Source organism: Gastrolobium bilobum, unplaced genomic scaffold, assembly GCF_033153095.1.
Source record: "Gastrolobium bilobum isolate Gb01-03AN ecotype WA unplaced genomic scaffold, APGP_CSIRO_Gbil_v1 utg5060, whole genome shotgun sequence".
In the NCBI taxonomy this organism is placed as follows: Eukaryota; Viridiplantae; Streptophyta; class Magnoliopsida; order Fabales; family Fabaceae; genus Gastrolobium; species Gastrolobium bilobum.
This window is the reverse complement of record NW_026899124.1, coordinates 461,134-475,970: the sequence shown is the minus strand read 5'-3', so window position 1 is coordinate 475,970 and position 14,837 is coordinate 461,134. Positions and strand designations below refer to the sequence as shown.

The 14,837-nt window shown below is 39.4% G+C and overlaps 1 protein-coding gene across 1 annotated transcript; it reads left to right on the top strand.

Moving 5' to 3' along the window:
* The first annotated feature begins 2,139 nt into the window (after positions 1–2,139).
* LOC133287480 (cytochrome P450 CYP82J17-like) lies at positions 2,140–9,228 on the top strand. The gene is made up of 2 exons (XM_061485110.1): positions 2,140–3,134; positions 8,559–9,228. The coding sequence occupies exons 1-2, from the start codon at positions 2,202–2,204 to the stop codon at positions 9,162–9,164; spliced, it is 1,539 nt and encodes a 512-aa protein (XP_061341094.1). The 5' UTR covers positions 2,140–2,201; the 3' UTR covers positions 9,165–9,228.
* The last annotated feature ends 5,609 nt before the right edge of the window (positions 9,229–14,837 follow it).

Here is a 14,837-nt window from a genome sequence, read left to right as displayed (position 1 = left end):
TACATATATCATTTCAAGGCACAATCCTTACTCTCACAAAGTTGTTCTGCTCTGTGTAGGAGATGAGTGAACAAATAAGGCGACACCAAGAATTGTGCTAAACATGGTCTTCCTCCCACTACTTCTCATATTGTGCAACTATTCAATAGGGCAAGCTCATGGTGAAAAATCCTAAAAGTGTACGAGATCTAACAACAAATATAATTATTTACATAACATCTAGGGGTGTTCGCGGTCTGGATCTGATTGATTTTGGAAGCAAAAATCATCTGATCCAATACCTTCGGTTTGATTATATAATCATCCATTTGGTTTGATTTTTTTTTTCAAATCCGATCCAATCAAATCCAATTTTTTTCGGTTTGGATTGGATCGGTTTTTGATTTTTTGAAAATTCTAAAATTTGTTGCATGATTATTGTGCAAATAACATCTTTTGTATATATTGGTTTTGTAATTTTTTTTTTTTTTGAAATACAAAAGCAACGATAATATAGTTTTTTTTTTGGGCAATGAGATATGAAGCTCTACACAGATGAAATTTGGTTGATGAGATGTGACTAGGTTTTTTATTGAGTTTAATTGATGGGTTAATGAGTTTTGAGTTTAAATTTTTTGGGCTATGATTGGGGAAAAGTCCAAGTAGGTAGAGGAAAATTAATATATTGGGTCGATTTGGATTGGGTCGATTTTCATCAATCAATCCGAAAACCGATCCAATCCAATTAAAATTTGTGATTTTTTTTCGATTTTTGATTTTTCGATTTTCAATTTATTCGGTTATCAGTTTTTCTGTTCTGTGACCGCGGTTTGAATCAGTTTGGATCGATTGATGAACACCCTTAATAACAACCCACACATCATGGGTTATTATTTAATGACCTATACTCTGCCTATAGCCACACTTTTATCATAAAATAGTTGATATGCAAATCCTAAAAATTTAATTGGATCACACTTTTATCATAAAAGAGTTGATATGCAAATCCAAAAAATTTAATTTGATCACATTTAATAATGGGATAAATCATGTTTGTCTTTTAAAAATTAACCGACCATATTATCCACTCATTTATTATAAAACAAAATTAAGAACTAATAGTAGCGCGCAAAATAAAACACTAACTTTCTAGGAATCTTGGAAGAGCATCGATTCCTTGACATAAAGAATGGAACATATGAAATTTACCACTAAGCCAATGTCATTTTTCAATCATAAATCTTCTAATATTATATTTATCATTCAACCAATGAATTAATAATTGAATCACTAATCCATTGACATAGTACATAAAGTTGAGTCAGTAATCCATTGACCCAGTACATGGATCTAGTCGTTAAGTGGTGAGTTAAATAACACAACTTTTGACTAGAATTATCAGCTGGAGATAAAGAAATTAATTTGCCCTTGGTTGAATATACGTCAAAGAGAGGAGAGTGAAGTTTGACCCCAATTTTTTCATTCAATATGTTTAGATCTTTAACCATTATGTATGTTTGTCACCTAAATCCTCCAAATCAAAATTAATTTCATTTCTGCCCTTTATCTGATTTATATCGAATTCAATTCAATCCCAATTATAAGTTCATGTAGAATTAATTAGCAGATTGGTAGTTCATGTAGAATTAATTAGCAGATTGATAGTTATTTCTACAATTTTTTATTTTTTTCGCAAGGCATTCTCCTGTCGGTAGTTAAAGATTAATTCTTTTGAAGCGGAAGATGAGGAAATCTCTCTTAATAAAGTCTATTCCATATATACTACCAGGATTCAAATCCCTATTAATATACTTAAGAAATCCAACTATTTATTTTGTTGGTATTATTTCAACAATTTCAGTGGAAAAATTCTCATAATTTCACTACACCACTCAATACGCTTGCCAAAATCCACGTCATAGCACAAGGAAGTCAAAAAGTGTTAATGATGACACAGCCATTTTTCTACGTCCATATCTGAAAGCAATTACTCTCATTGGTTTCAAGTCGAATCCAAGAACTAGTCAATACCTAAAGCTGAGGGTGACATTCCTGTTGTTTTCTTCTTCTGCTCTTACCTTTGTTCTTATCTTCGTAAGTCATTTGTAACTGTCTTCTAACCCATTTTAATGCATTGAGAACACTATAAGAAAACTAGGACAAATTCTCTTCTCAAAATATTGTGTCCCATCTTTAATCTCTCCCAAGTTCAGATCAACACCATGGATTTCCTTTCACAACCAACAATTATAGTGGTGGCTATAACTTTAGTGCTTCTCTACAATATATGGAGAATGAAAAAAACTAGTCAGAAAGTCAAATCACTTCAAGCACCAGAACCATCAGGTGCCTTGCCTTTAATAGGTCACCTTCACCTACTAGGAGGCCAAATACCCCTTGCAAGAACCTTTGCTGCTTTGGCTGATAAATATGGACCCATCTTCCAAATCCGTGTAGGAGCATACCCTGCCCTTGTGGTTTGCAACCAAGAGGCAATAAAAGAGTGCTTCACCACAAATGACAAAGTTTTAGCCTCACGCCCAAAATCTAGCCATGGAGTTCACCTTGGTTATAACTATGCAGGATTTGGATTTGCTCCTTATGGCACATATTGGACCAAGCTAAGAAAGCTAACCATGCTTGAACTACTCTCTGCTCGCCGCCTCGAATCATTGAGGCATGTTTATGAATCAGAGATCGATACTTTGATCAATGATCTATCGTTGTATGTTGAGGGCAACACCTCGGTTGTGATAAGTGAATGGTTGGAACGCTTTACCTTCAACTTAATCACAAAGATGATTGCAGGGAAAAGGTATTTCAGCTATTTGCAAGATGTGGATGATGTAGAAGCACATGGTATTGTGAAACTTATAAAAGAATTCATGCATATATCTGGCGAGTTTGTTCCCTCAGATTTGATTCCAGTTCTTGGATGGTTTGGTATGCACGGCCAAGTGCTTAAATCCATGAAACGAATTGCAAAAGATTTGGACACCCTTGTTGGAAGCTGGGTAGAAGAGCATAAGGAGAAGGGTGATATCGTGAATAATTCAAGTGAGAAACATGATTTCATTGATGTCATGCTGTCTGTTATTGAAGATGATCCTGCCTCTGGTCATACCCGTGACGCTATCATCAAGGCAAATATTATGGTAAGCATTTTCTCTAGTTTTTTAAACCCTGCAATATGTTTTTTATTTTGACTATGTTTATATGTTTAGTTATATTCAATATGTTTTTATGTGTTGGTTATTGATAAGTTGTTACTTTAACTTAAAATACTTAGGATTTCAACTCTAATTTTTTTTCGCGTGAGTTTGTATAACTAAACTAACAGCGTATTTGGTTGAGATTCATCTCAACGCAAAGAGCTTTTACATGATGCAAGAAAATTTTACATTGATCATGTGGCTATTTGATGGGGTTGAAAACCTAAAACAGAGGAAGTCTTAAGTTCAGTGAGTTTTACAAAATTTTGACACATTTTTATAATATTAAAATAAAACAAAAGGGAAATTTATACCATTAATATCAAGCTATGCCATAAAAGAAAGAAAGAAACCATTTTTCAACTTACTGGAAAGACCATTTTGGGATAAAAAACCATTTTTCAAATTTTTTTTTTTTTTTTTTGGTACAATGCAAGTTGTTACTGTATAATTGTAAGGTATAGGATTTGGAGTCCTATATAAGAAACATAAAGTTCCAATATGAAATTTATATATAATTTGGGCTTTCTAACCTTAGGAAGATAACTTTTGGAGTGAAGCTCTCCCTAGATCATCATCACTTCTGCAGAAGAAGAAGAAGTTCTTAATCAAGTTACTTACTTGAGTATTGCAATTCAAGTTTGTAGAAATTCAATCCTTTAAACCAGGATTAAAAAATCAGTCCTACCCGAACTTGTCTAACAACGCTGCAGACGCAGACAACATGGAGAAGTGTTTCACTCTTTTCCTGACAAATAGCCTGGAGCATCTCTCCCTTACGGGAAAAGGGTATTATTCCTCCCTCTCCAGACCAACATATTTACCCTGATCCTGTGCCCAGAGAGCTTGCGAAGTATTCTAAAATGTCCAAGCTAATTTAGCAAGAAAAGCTTCATTCATTTCAACCAACCGTTTTGAACAAAGCCTGCCTACCTTCCATTCTTAACTCTGTTGAATCCTCTCTATCTGTAAGCACACATTTAGTGGAAGCTTGTCATTTTGCATATGAAAGTATGGATTGTCCATGCTTCTAGACAGTGCCCCTAATTACGGACGCGCTTGAACCCACTTTGCTTCGTCAAGTTACTAACCATCTCCTCTCTTTCAAAATGATTCTCCTTCTTCTCTGTCTAGCCACAAACTAACAAAGTCATAGACTAGAAAGTCTACAAACAAGGTGACCAAAACATGATGTTAAACCAAAGTTAGATTATTTAAGATGCAAACTCAATTGGGTGTCTCTCCTTCAGCTTCTGTTTGATTATTCTTACTCCAAAATCAGACATGAATTCCATTCATCTCCTCCTTTCTCTGTTTCTATTGGTTGCATTTTCCAATCAGCATATGGTTTATGGAAATGCAGAGGTTAGAGTTCTGATGGACTTGAAATCCTCTCTGGACCCAGAAGGAAAGATCCTTAGCTCATATGGTTTAGAAAAGTAGATGCTACGCTTCTATCTGGAAACTTGCTCAAATAAAATTAATACATTTAAGCACCACCTCAACTACTCTTATGATGCTTTAATAAATAGAAACAGATCATCAGTGAACAACAAATGGGAAATATTAGGACCACCACGGCCAGCTTTGATTGGCTTCCAAAGCTAGCCACTCATTGCTATAGAGATTATGTGAGTAAGTTTCTCCATTGTCAGAACAAACGGTGACATGGGATCCACTTGACAAACACCCCTAGATTATTGATAATTCTCTGTTTTTCACCCCGTGCAAAAAAAATTTAATAGACAAAGTGGAAACAACATATATATTTAAATCAATCAACCTATCTGGAAACTATAATTAAATCCAATTAATCCTTTCATCGGCTTTCTCAAAATCTATCTTAATGGCCATGAACGCCTTCTGCCCCCTCATCTAGTGCGTACTATAAATCAGTTCTTATGCAATTGAAATATTATTATGGATCTGCCTTTTTGGAGCAAAGCTAGCCTAAAAAGGCGATACAGTCTTAGTAACCAACTTGTACATAACTAAACACAGCGAGATTGGTCTGAATTGCGACGTAAGGGAAGGTGCCTTTGTCTTGGGGAAGCAATCTGCATGATGTGGTATTATATAGGAAGAGAGGTGGTATTATAGGAGCCTATTTTAAATAGATTATGCATTATCTCTGTTCCGGATGGCCCAACGACATACCCAAAGGTTTAAGCCCAAAACCCTTATTCACGTAAGCCCTACTAACACCTGGCTTCCCTACCCCCAAAGCGACGATGCTTCCTAGATGAGAAACCAAAATGTCTCATCTTGGGATGGTAACCCCCAAGGAGACCGCCTCAGGTACTATAAGAGGTAATTGCCCTTTGTCACATGCTGACATCGCCAAGCATAGGGGGTGCATCACTGCTACCATAGCAGTGCCTGCCACCCTTAGCAGCGCCTGCTACCCTTAGCAAATCCCAAGGAGGGTTGACCCCCTCCTCACCAACCCATACAAGATTAATATCACCTTCCCCTATAAAAAGGGTTGTCCACACACAAGGAGAGGAATCTTATGTATCGTTATTCTGCCCATTTATCTTGAGTCATATACATACACATCTCATCCCCATTATCGTCTGTTAGCTTTATACTTGAGACTATATCTCCTAGCTTGGTCTCTACCTGTGTTGGAGGTATAACACATACAGTGACTCTATCCCAGAAGGGAACATAGTGGGCTTATAGACCCCTAACGGTACATTGGCGCCGTATGTGGGAAACTATAAACTTCTATTCCCACTCTCTTTCCAACGATCTACAGAAGGAAGATCTTTCACCCTGAACGAAATATGGTAGTCACTACGAGGAGAACACATCAGCCAAGAGCTACCATCCCCGAAGTCCATGTACAAACGGTCCACTCCAGTTCCCCACCATCCGTACAATCAGCTCCGGTCCAGAAAGCAGCAGCCGAGGGTCTCTCGCCGGTACTGCAGTCTGTCAACTCACAGTTGCTGATGGATGATGCTAGAGTAACACGGTTGGACCGTCACGTGGCCATACGTGAGGTTCAAGCAGAAAACTTGGTCCCAACTCAACCCCTACCGCTTGGAGTCCTCTACGGAATGCCACTCCCCGTCACAGTTCCACCTCCTGTATATCAACAACCGCTCAGAAGCCAACCTACGGTTATGTACAATGACCATAGAATCCCGATAGTCACCAGATATCCTCCCGGACCTTACACCCATCACATGGGTGCCCCTTACCCCATACCGCCTGTAGCTGCAGGGGTCCCATTCCATGGTTATGTAGTACCACAACACAACCCAGCCGTCCCACAACCTCAAGCATCATATATGGTACCACCTCTTCCCCAATATGGCATCCATCACGCCCCAGCTCTCTCATTTTCAGTGGAGGCCCCTCAAGCACACTGTCTGCGGCCAGACGCACACTCGCCCAACCTGAATGTGCGTGCCACACCCGTCAATACCTCTAGACGTAACAAACCCTTAACAGATGACCTTCGCCTGAACCCCATACCTTTGGGCTTTAAAGGTCCTTCCAATATCAACACCTACACAGGAGATACGGACCCCTTTGAATGGATACAGAAGTTCGAAGCGGCAATGACCCTCCATGGCGAGACAGACCTCCTCATGTGCAAGACATTTACTACACTTCTGGGCGGGAGAGCGTTGGCATGGTACACCACTTTGCCAACTGGGAGTATCGCTTCTTGGGACGATTTGGTTGGCAAGTTCTAAACTCACTTCGCGATAAGTTTCCCAGTACGCAAATCAATCCATTTGTTGGAGAAAATCCACAAGCACTCAGTCCATTTGTTGACAAAGAGGCTTTACTTGTGCACGGTCTTGACCCTAAAGTGCAGGTACACATACTCTTGTCAGGCTTGAGGCAAGGAACGTTTGCTTATGAACTCGCCCGCCACGAAATAACAGACCTAGAAGAGGTCAAGAAAAAGGCCTAAGAGTTCATGCGGATCGAAGAATACAAGGGGAGCAGATCCGATGCCGGGCAAAACCGAGAGAAAAAAGCGGGCAAAAATAAAGACCAAGATGAGGAGGATAAGAAAACTCACAAGTCCTCTAGATATACAGGTCGCCCCGTCGGGCGTGGCCCTACAGGACGACAATCTCACAGTGTACTACAAACTGAATATAACGAGGAGCGTAAGACCTACCCACAACGCCAAGAGCCAACTAGGATGCCCGCCACCTACTGCAAATTTCACCGCTGTAACGGCCACAACACTGAAGAATGCAGATATCTTAAAGAAGAGATTGATGAATTGATTAAAGGAGGAGCCCTAAGAAAGGTTAGCAATTCAACACGTGAAGTTGGCCCATCCAGGCGTCGCCCAGAGCGTAGTAGGTCACCTAAAAGGAGGAGAGCTAACCAAGCTGATTATAGACCCTCCCGCCGTGAACGCAACCAAAGGGAGGGCTCCCCAAGAGGCCACAGGGAGCAAACCGGTCCAACCACCAGAGGGAGACATGAAGAAGAGGAAGACTCCGCTGTCATCAAACATGGTGTCAAAAACATGATCTCCGGCAGCTTGAGTGGAGGCGGAGAAACAGCCAACTCCTGAAAAAGGCATTTGAAGCAGTGTTTGGCGGTATCTGGCAAAACCATCACCAAAGCAAAAATTGCAGTAGGCTCCGCCAAACCAATGATCGTGTGGGATAGCAATGAGTTGGGCGATGTTCTTCCGGGGCATGATGATCCCCTAGTCATTCAAGCTATAATCGCCAACTTTGGCGTGAATCGAGTGTTCGTTGACCATCGTTATTCTGCCCATTTATCTTGAGTCATATACATACACATCTCATCCCCATTATCGTCTGTTAGCTTCATACTTGGGACTATATCTCCTAGCTTGGTCTCTACCTAGAGGTATAACCCATACAGTGGCTCTATCCTAGAAGGGAACATAGTGAGCTTATAGACCCCTAATGGTACAATCTCCTTGACCTGGAAGGCTATTATGGAAGATCAAGCAAGCAATGTAAGGAACCAGCAGAGCCCGAGGGTTGGCAACCATTTAAACCCAACCAATGATGTCTTCCCTATTGTTTAAAAATCTTACTTAAAATTTATTAACAATAGACACACTAGTGATGCATATAAAAATTATAATTTAAGTATTAAATTGATCATCTATTCAAAAACTGCTTCAACCCGTGCTTGAATTTTAGAAAAATAAGTTTGCAAAGCAATCAAATAAGTAAAATTAAAATTAAACTTTCAGATTACCAAAAATATAAAAAAATAAATAAACTTTATCTATTACATCACAGTTTTGAATGCATTTACAATTTATAAATGCAGATTGATGACATCTAATACTTGTCGAAATATTAGTTATTATTATTATTGAACAAGTGAACTTTTAATGTTTAGAATCTTATGTTAGCGGGATCAGACACTACATCCACGACAATGACATGGATCCTAGCCATATTGCTAAATAACACACATGCTTTGGAGCGTGCACAAAAGGAGATTGACCATCACGTGGGTAGGGACAGAAGGGTGGAAGCATCTGATATTAAAAACCTAGTTTATTTGCAAGCCATTGTCAAGGAAACTTTAAGATTATACCCACCTGGGCCTCTATTGGTACCCCACGAAGCAAGAGAAGATTGCTATATTCAAGGCTATTATACACCTAAAGGGACCCGTGTGTTTGCCAATGTGTGGAAACTACATAGAGATCCAAGTATTTGGTCAGAGGCTGAGAAATTTTTACCAGAGAGGTTTATCAACAGAAATGGTGAACTTGATGAAAGTCACAATTTTGAGTATCTCCCTTTTGGATCAGGGAGAAGAGCTTGCCCTGGATCAACGTTTGCCACACAAGTGAGTCTCATGACACTTGCTCGTTTGCTTCAAGGATTTGATCTACACACGCCAATGGATGAACCTGTTGATATGAGAGAAGGCTTGGGCATAACCTTGCCCAAATTAACTCCGTTACAAGTTCATCTGACCCCACGACTACGCTGAAAACTCTATCACTGATACATAGATTATTTTGTTTATTCTTCTTCTTGTTTGTGCGTGTGATATATATATATATATATATATTATTTTGTTTATTCTTCTTCTTGTTTGTGCGTGTGATATATATATATATATATATATATATATATATATAGGCAAAATGATTTCTGCAGCTGCTGTACCTACAGCAAGCAACGATACACGTCCGAATCCTAGGATACGACAACGGATCCTGAGTTGTTTTTATTTTTTTTTTAAAAAGCCGTGGGGCCCACTTTTCTGTGTCAGCTGTAGATAACACTATCTACGGCTGTTGCAGAAATGTTAAGCCCATATATATATATATATATAGAGGAAGGTTATAATTACAACTTTTTTTTATATCCTCTTACAACCATATCTTGTCACCGTTGATTTCCGTTAATCAATAGTTATCATTTATTGTGAATTAATAATTAATTAATGAATTTAATTTGCTAAAATGATAACGGTTGATTGGCGGAAATCAACGGTGACAAGATATGGTTGTAAGAAAAAAAGGTTGTAACTATAACCTTGCTCATATATATATATATATATATATATATATATATATATATATATATATATATATATAGGGTTTGGTGTTTGTCATTTTAAATGACATAAGTTATGTCATTTTAGGAAAGAGAGATAGACACAGAAAGAGGGAAATTATGGGAGAGAGAAAGTGAGTGGTTTTTTTAATTTAAAATTGTGTGTCTGTATCTCTCTTAAAATGACATAACTTTCTGTCATTTAAAATGACAAACACTTTTCCCATATATATATATTTATATATATATAAGGTTATATTTTCTTATGAATTTTTGAGCATAGACTCGATTAGGAATGCATTACCGAAAATATATAGTATAATTTATAAAAAAAAAATTGTAAATATAATTTATCCCTATATATGTATTGTGTCTTGTGAGTAAAACATTCTAATATCCATGATTGATATGTGATAAACGATGAAGTATATACAAATTAATTTCAACAATATTTGATTGGAGTGGTTTTGGTGCGACAGAAATCTTTTTTTTTTTTGTATATATAGGAAAGAAAAGGGAATTACATAGCAAAGTTCCTGGGCAACATAGTGCCCTTCCTATCATCTAACACCAACTGAGCACAGCCCACAGGGCAACTATCATGCCATTGAGTATCCCAAACGTACTGCCTACCACTAGAAGCCAGTCAATCAGCCACTTGGTTGCTCTCCCTAAACACACGGCCAATCTCAACCCTCCACTCTTGGTCAATCATATCTTTGATTCTGGAGACCATCTCCTGGCAAGGATGAGTCTGCACACAACCTTATTTCACGAGTAAAACAGCCACCAAGGAGTCACTGTAAATCATAATTTGTTTATAACCATGCCCCCAAGCCCAATTTAGGCCAATCAGGATACCCCAGAGTTCTGCCATCAACACCGATTCAGGGTATAGTCTCTTGTAGAAACCTGAAATCCAGTTGCCAAATTCATCCTTGGCTACCCCACCACAAGAAGCAGATGCCAATTTCTCAGAAAATGCCTCATCAGTATTCAATTTAATCCAACCAGGCCAAGGAGGACACCAACTCACCACAAACTCATCATGTTCCACAGGAACAAGACCAGCTGCAGACAGCATACCATTGGCAGTGTTGATATTAGCAACATAGATAGAAACTTGAGAGAACAAACCTTGGGGGGATGAACTTTGATTGTTGAAGACTAAGCTGTTTCGATCCTTCCACATCAGCCAGCAGATCACACCAAAAAGGAGCCTCCATTCTTTGTTGTTTTTCCTCCTATGTAGATTCTTAGCCAGCCAACTCACCAAATCCAGCTCAAGAAAAGTCTTCATATCATTGTTGTCAACCCTAAATTTCCAAACCTCACCAACCCAAGGACATCTTCGAAAAATATGATCTGCATCCTCCACTGGATTCTGGCATCTAGGACAAGCTTCCAAGGATGAAAAGTGCCTGCGAAATCTTTCAGCATTTGTTAGTAACTTATTCCCAGCAACCAACCATAGGAAGAATTTGATCCTTTGGGGGCGTTCCCATTTCCATATAGTATCCCACTGCAAAGAAATAGAGCTCACACACGGAACAGTAAGCAAATTATAAGCAGATTTAACCGAAAAGGCACCAGAATTAGAGGGACTCCAAATTATCCTATCCATCTCCTCACAAAAAGAGGAAGGCCTAATTTTCTCAATAGCCACTAGAATGTCTTTGCTAAGGAAAGAGGTGAACCTGTCCCACACCCAACTACCCCTCTGGACACAGTCAAAAACTTTCCAATTCTTCATAGCATCAGGAATATTTGATAATGACCAGTCTACCAGCCTACTAATATTGGGCACCCACCTATCATACCAAAAGGAGGTGTTTGAGCCAGACCCAATGATAATCCTAGACCCCTCCAATACCTGATCCCATACTTTCTGAATGCCTCTCCATGTGTTGGAAACACAGCTGCCTTTATAGAGAATTGGCTTAAAAGAATCCTCCACCTTATACTTATTACGAAGCACCTTAACCCACAATCTATCCTTGTTAGAAAGGATATCAAAACCCAGTTTCATGGAGTAGGCTCTATTAATGAGCTTCTGATCCCTGAAGCCTAATCCCCCATCTTTCTTTGGTCTACACACCCTATTCCAGCTCACCAGATGAACCTTCCTCTGGCTTTGAGAAGATCCCCAAATGAAATTCCTGGTTATCTTCTCAATCTCATTGCACACCCCCAACGGTATAACAGAGGACTGCATAGAGTAAGCAGGCATTCCTTCCAACACTGATTTAGCTAAAATAGACCTGCCAGCCAAAGAGAGGGAAGTCAGATTCCACCTGGAAAGTCTATCCTGCAATCTGTCAAGGATATTCCTGAAAGTTCCCCTGGTAGTTCTCTTATGATGGAGGGGTATGCCAAGGTATTTCCCTAGATCCGAGGTGATCCCCATCCCCAAAATCTCACTGATTTCATTAGCTTTGCTGAAACAAACATTCTTTGAGAAAAAACTCTAGTCTTATCCTTGCTCACCTTCTGACTTGAAGCATCAGCAAAAGTCCTCAAAACCTGATTGATCACCTGAGCTTGCTCTATACTGGCTTCAGCACAAAGAATAATATCATCAGCAAATAGCAGATTAGAGATAGGAGGTGCTTTCTTCCTTAAGGAAATAGGCTTCCAGGCCCTAGAGTCAACTGCCACCTGGATAAGTTGGGACAATTTCTCCATGCAAAGAACAAACAGAATGGGGGAAATAGGGTCCCCCTGCTTGATGCCTCTCTCAGGAAAAATTTCCTTTGTAACCACCCCATTCCAGAGTAGCCTCATGGAAGATATAGATATACACTTATAAATCAGGAGAGCTAGGGATTCAGGCAGACCTATGTCCTCCAAGGTCTCCAGGATAAAGCTCCAATCCAGCCTGTCATATGCCTTCTCTAGATCTACCTTTATAATCATCCACCCTTGGCTACCCTTCTTATATCTCATAGAGTGAATAACCTCCTGAACTATGATGACATTATCACACCCTTGTCTACCTTTAATAAAACTACACTGATTAGGGGAGACAATTCTTGGAAGCAGATCCTTCAATCTCCCAGCAATGATTTTAGTTATGATTTTATAAACCACATTACACAAACTAATGGGTCTAAAATCTCTTATACTCTCAGAACTTTCCTTCTTAGGGATTAAACAAATTAAGGTGCCATTTATATCCCTAACTAACTTTGGATTATTGAAAACATCCACCACCAGTCTGCCAACAGAGTCACCAACAGTGTTCCACTGATTCTGGAAAAAAATGGTACTCAAACCATCATGGCCAGGGGCTTTAAATTTTCCCATCATAAAAACAATCCTTTTTATTTCCTCCTTAGATGGAACCAAAGCCAGCATCCTCATACCATACTCAGCCAACCTAGGAAACATCTTCTGAATAGGGAAAATATCTTCCCTCACACCCTCACTGATGAAGAGGCCTTGATAGAAAGAAACAGCCAACTGGACCAGACTCTCAGAATCAGCTATCCAGTTACCACCCTCATCTTTCAGAGTCACAATTCTATTGTGCCTTCTCCTAGCTACTGTTGATGCATGGAAAAATCTGGTATTTTTGTCACCAAATTTCAGCCAATGGTTACGAGATCTTTGAAACCATATGAGTTCTTCCTTAACCAGAATAGACTGAAGTTTCCTCCATAGTTCCTTCTGTAGCAGTTCAGTATTATGATCATACCTCCCATTCTTGTAAGAGTCCAGACCATTCAGCCGGGAATAAAGTCTATTTTTCTGTTTAAAGACCTCCTGGAAGACATTCTGGTGCCAAAAAGTAGCATCAACCTCAAATTTCCTCCTAGCAGTCAGCCAATCCCCATTCTCCCAACAACTCCTAACCAAATCCCCAAATCTAGAGTCAGTTAACCAAGCTGCCATGAATTTAAAACTTCTAGTGTGTTCCCTAGGAACAGAGATTCTCTCATCACATAAGAGAATAGGCCTGTGATCCGACCTGTAGAAGGGAAGATGGGACACAAACCTATTAGGCCAAGCAATGTTCCATGCCTCACTGGAACAGGCTTTATCCAGCCTCTCATGGAGTATACCCCTTTTCCAAGTAAAATCAGGGCCTTTGAACCCCATATCACTGACATTGCAATTAATCAGACACTGATTAAACTCATCCATACCCTTCCAACAAAGCTCCTGACTGCCAATCTTCTCAGAAGCATGAAGGATAGCATTAAAATCTCCCAGCACCAACCAAGGATCAGTCATGTCATAACTGATATCCTCCAATTCCAGCCACAAAGCTTTTCTCTCCATCCTCCTAGGACTCCCATAGATAAAAGTGATAAAATCAACCTTCTTTGAGTCCAGATAGGTCACCTTGGTATGGATAAATTGATGGTGGTGGATCAACACCTCCACATCCACTGAGTTTCCCTCCCAAAGCAGCCAAATACCTCAAGAAAAACCCACAGGATCCTTCCTAAAAAATCTTGAGAAGCCTAGCTTCCTAATAATATCATCTCCTTTCAAAACCCCCACATGGGTCTCCAGCAAAGCCATAATACTAACTTTAAATCTAAATTTTAAATCCCTAATAAGGATAGGAAAGCTAGTCTTACCTACCCCCCTGCAATTCCAAGACAAGACAGACATGAATGCAAAAAACAGAATCTGTACAAAAAAAAAAAAAAAAACATCCCCAAAGGCTATCTATTTACCTGGTGGGAAGGTGAGCCTCCCACCAAATTAGTGAAGCTCTCCACAGTTCTTGAACCTGGAATAGATGTTCTGGAATCAGACTCACCACAGCAAACACCACCAGGGTCCTTTTTAACACTGTTGGAACTAGAGACACCCAAGATATTGGAAACCTCCAAGCCAGCCACGTTCTTAAGCTTACTCCTAGCTGGACCTTTGCATAGCCCATCAGCCACAGGGACAGGGGGAACATTCTCAATCCCATTCTTCTTAGAAGCTTGCTTGATCCCAGGTTTAGTTCTATCTTTACCTTCTTTAAGCACATTCTTCTTAGTTCCAGCTTCAAGCGTTCTGCCTTTCTTCTGAGGACTAAGGACAGAGGATTCAACACTAACTCCTTTTATAGGAGTATTGATAGCCAGCTCTTTCGCAG